The sequence below is a fragment of the Oncorhynchus mykiss genome, chromosome 11 (assembly GCF_013265735.2).
Source record: "Oncorhynchus mykiss isolate Arlee chromosome 11, USDA_OmykA_1.1, whole genome shotgun sequence".
NCBI classification, from domain to species: Eukaryota; Metazoa; Chordata; class Actinopteri; order Salmoniformes; family Salmonidae; genus Oncorhynchus; species Oncorhynchus mykiss.
The window spans coordinates 79,121,586-79,126,585 of record NC_048575.1 but is presented as its reverse complement, the minus strand read 5'-3'; the positions used below and the strand labels follow the sequence as shown (position 1 = coordinate 79,126,585).

The window sequence follows — 5,000 nt, the reverse complement described above, 5'->3', positions numbered from 1 at the left end:
CAGATGATTGCAATCATTTTTCAGAGTCATTACTGAATTATTTAATGTGAAATCAAACATTAAAACTTGTAAACAATTAATTTAAACCTGGCATTTATTTGAAACAGGCGTTTATTTGCTGAAATGTGCGCCATTGCCTGGCTATTAAAAGGGACAAGCGGCTATTTGAGACTATGCGTTTAATTGACGTTTTACGGTAGCTAGCTACCTAGTTTAAACATCAACCGTTTTGCCACAGCAGAATAACATGTGATTAACGTATCACTTGATTCTGTCTGTCAGCAGAGAGAGGCAGAAAGACAGAGAAGAGCTGCTACTTCAACAACCCTCGCTCAGACCCAACTCCATCCCTTCCTCAGTCTGCAGCAGCAACACAGTTAGTCTAAACTCTAAGTAACCTCCATATACTAAAATATTCACACTAGCCACCCAGCCATATATCTTGAGTTAGAAATATATGAATATTATCTTAAATTATTATTTTAAGAGCATTAAAGATAAATCACAATCAGTAGATAACTAGCTAACTAGCAGATGTACATTAACCATCAATATCAACGATCAGCTGACAGCTCATCTTCTGTTCCTGATGTCGATCACGTCTTTAGGAGGCAGTGTAACTAGCTGGTTTACAGTTTGTGACGAGTGTGTCGCAGAAATAAATAGGCCAATGCAAAAAACAATGAGAGTGTGTTGCTACAGAGACAGTTGTTATGTTATGACTTTCGAGATATAAATTATGAGTCCTTCGGTTTTTTTAAGGGGGGGGGGCTTTTTCCTGTTTGAGCTCCTGCCCAATGAAAGTTTTGTGCACTGCCCTGTCGCTCGCTCGCTCGCACACACACAGACAACCCCCCCCCCCCCCCCCCCACATACACACATACAAACACACACCATACCTTGTGTGAAGGAGGTGATAGGAGCCCCAGGTTTTAGTTTGCTCTCCAGGAAGCCGTGTTTAGGCTCTGCTGTGACCTCATAGACCAGCTGACCATCATCGGTGTCTGGGTCCATGGTCAACAGCTCCTTCTTACTGATCAGGTTGGTGGCCTGCAACATCAATCGATCAATCAGTCAGTCAGTCAATCAGTTACAGTGTAGAAATAAAAATCAGTCAGTCAAACAATGAGTTATAGTATAGAAATAAACATAATTCAGTCAATCAATCAAATGTATTGTCCAGTAGGGGTATACTACAATCTACTTAAGGTTTTCTAAAGCTAGCCAGCTTCAGTTAGCCAGCTTCAGTTAGCTTCACATATCTATATATTAGGTGGTATCAGAGGAAGGTCCAGAAAATTGTCAAATACTCCAGTCACCCTAGTCATAGACTGTTCTCTCTACTACCGCATGGCAAGCGGTAGCCGGAGCGCCAAGTCTGGGACCAAAAGGCTCCTTAACAGCTTCGAACCCCCAAGCCATAAGACTGCTGAACAATTAAACTAATCAAATGGCCACCCTGACTATCTACATTGAACCCCGCTTTGTTTTTACTGCTGCTACTCGCTGTTTATAATTGATGCACAGTCACTATACAAATGACCTCGATTAACCTGTACCCGCGCACATTGACTCGGTACCGGTACCCTGTATATAGCCTCCACATTGACTCGGTACCGGTACCCTGTATATAGTCTCCACATTGACTCGGTACCGGTACCCTGTATATAGCCTCCACATTGACTCGGTACCGGTACCCTGTATATAGCCTCCACATTGACTCGGTACCGGTACCCTGTATATAGCCTCCACATTGACTCGGTACCGGTACCCTGTATATAGTCTCCACATTGACTCGGTACCGGTACCCTGTATATAGCCTCCACATTGACTCGGTACCGGTACCCTGTATATAGCCTCCACATTGACTCGGTACCGGTACCCTGTATATAGCCTCCACATTGACTCGGTACCGGTACCCTGTATATAGCCTCCACATTGACTCGGTACCGGTACCCCCTGTATATAGCCTCCACATTGACTCGGTACCGGTACCCCCTGTATATAGCCTCCACATTGACTCTGTACCGGTACCCTGTATATAGCCTCCACATTGACTCGGTACCGGTACCCTGTATATAGTCTCCACATTGACTCGGTACCGGTACCCTGTATATAGCCTCCACATTGACTCGGTACCGGTACCCTGTATATAGCCTCCACATTGACTCGGTACCGGTACCCTGTATATAGCCTCCACATTGACTCGGTACCGGTACCCTGTATATAGCCTCCACATTGACTCGGTACCGGTACCCTGTATATAGCCTCCACATTGACTCGGTACCGGTACCCCCTGTATATAGCCTCCACATTGACTCTGTACCGGTACCCTGTATATAGCCTCCACATTGACTCGGTACCGGTACCCTGTATATAGCCTCCACATTGACTCGGTACCGGTACCCCCTGTATATAGCCTCCACATTGACTCGGTACCGGTACCCTGTATATAACCTCCACATTGACTCGGTACCGGTACCCCCTGTATATAGCCTCCACATTGACTCGGTACCGGTACCCCCTGTATATAGCCTCCACATTGACTCGGTACCGGTACCCTGTATATAACCTCCACATTGACTCGGTACCGGTACCCTGTATATAGCCTCCACATTGACTCGGTACCGGTACCCTGTATATAGCCTCCACATTGACTCTGTACCGGTACCCTGTATATAGTCTCCACATTGACTCTGTACCGGTACCCTGTATATAGTCTCCACATTGACTCGGTACCGGTACCCTGTATATAGCCTCCACATTGACTCGGTACCGGTACCCTGTATATAACCTCCACATTGACTCGGTACCGGTACCCTGTATATAGCCTCCACATTGACTCGGTACCGGTACCCTGTATATAGCCTCCACATTGACTCGGTACCGGTACCCTGTATATAACCTCCACATTGACTCGGTACCGGTACCCTGTATATAGCCTCCACATTGACTCGGTACCGGTACCCTGTATATAACCTCCACATTGACTCGGTACCGGTACCCTGTATATAGCCTCCACATTGACTCGGTACCGGTACCCTGTATATAGCCTCCACATTGACTCTGTACCGGTACCCCCTGTATATAACCTCCACATTGACTCTGTACCGTAACACCCTGTATATAGCCTCCACATTGACTCTGTACCGTAACACCCTGTATATAGCCTCCACATTGACTCTGTACCGGTACCCTGTATATAGCCTCCACATTGACTCGGTACCGGTACCCTGTATATAGCCTCCACATTGACTCTGTACCGTAATACCCTGTATATAGCCTCCACATTGACTCGGTACCGGTACCCTGTATATAGCCTCCACATTGACTCTGTACCGTAATACCCTGTATATAGCCTCCACATTGACTCTGTACCGTAATACCCTGTATATAGCCTCCACATTGACTCTGTACCATAATACCCTGTATATAGCCTCCACATTGACTCTGTACCGTAATACCCTGTATATAGCCTCCACATTGACTCTGTACCGTAATACCCTGTATATAGCCTCCACATTGACTCTGTACCGTAATACCCTGTATATAGCCTCCACATTGACTCTGTACCGTAATACCCTGTATATAGCCTCCACATTGACTCTGCACCGGTACCCTGTATATAGCCTCCACATTGACTCTGTACCGTAATACCCTGTATATAGCCTCCACATTGACTCTGTACCGTAATACCCTGTATATAGCCTCCACATTGACTCTGTACCGTAATACCCTGTATATAGCCTCCACATTGACTCTGTACCGTAATACCCTGTATATAGCCTCCACATTGACTCTGTACCGTAATACCCTGTATATAGCCTCCACATTGACTCTGTACCGTAATACCCTGTATATAGCCTCCACATTGACTCTGCACCGGTACCCTGTATATAACCTCGTTATTGTTATGTGCATTTTTTGTGTTACGTTTTGATTCATTCATTTAAAAAAAAAAACGTTTGTTTATTTAATAAATATTTTATTAACTATATATCTTGAACTGCATTGTTGGTTAAGGACTTGTAAGTACGCTTTTCACCTGTTGTATTCTGCGCATGTGACAAATACAATTTGATTTGATTTGAAATGCATTCTGTCATTACTAAATCTGTAATGAAATTGTTATTTTAACTACATTTTTTTGATTTGATTAATAAAATATGCTGTTAGTCCCTTAGTCCCCCTTCCTCAACTGAAGGGGATGACACAATCTTTGTGAGAGGGAGGGAATCTGATGTCACTGGTCTTCAACTCGGATCTCAGACACTTCATTCAGGATGTCCCGGAGCAGGTTCGTTCTGAAAGAGTCATTGCCATAGAAATGTACCTGGCTAAAAAGGTTTGAGCCACATTCGTGGTACCGGTTATCCCGAGTTGAACTCAAGAGTTGACCAAAGTTAACTCGCTAACTCCTCAAACCACATACGTAGTATAGTGCTCCGGGAAAATCAATATGAGAAACAGGGTTTAATAAAACTGCACCTGTATACCAGCAGGGGGCGCGAGCGTAACACAAACGGAATGCATATAGGCCTAGCAATGCAATTATATTATGTTAACATAGGTGGATCTACCCTGGCTATTAAATTATATATTTTTATTTAACTGCATTGTTGGTTAAGGGCTTGTAAGTAAGCATTTCACGGTAAGGTTTACACCTGTTGTATTCGGCGCATGTGACAAATACAATTTGATTTGATTTATATTTTGTTTCCTATAATTACAATGTATTTTGTTATTGTAGACACCCACAATGACAGAAAATAGTGAAACCGGGTGACTAGCCTGGGCCCTGGTCAAAAGTAGTGCACTCCAAAGGTGACAAGGTTGTTTTACCTTGTTGTCCTGACGATGTGGTATGGTATGGTGTGGTATGATATTATATGGTATGATATGCTGCATATCAAGCTTCAAGCTGCATACTGGACCATATTCCAACTAAACTACTGAAAGAGCTGCTTCCTGTGCTTGGCCCTCCTATGTTGAACATAATA

The 5,000-nt window shown here is 44.1% G+C and overlaps 1 protein-coding gene across 3 annotated transcripts in view; it reads right to left on the bottom strand.

Moving 5' to 3' along the window:
• Positions 1-5,000, bottom strand: part of fras1 (Fraser extracellular matrix complex subunit 1) — a 352,007-nt gene that overhangs the window by 40,768 nt on the left and 306,239 nt on the right. For all 3 annotated transcript variants that reach the window (XM_036936462.1, XM_036936463.1, XM_036936464.1), the window contains one exon: positions 900-1,050. In XM_036936462.1, the coding sequence (XP_036792357.1) occupies positions 900-1,050 (151 nt within the window). The remainder of the gene's footprint in view (positions 1-899; positions 1,051-5,000) is intronic.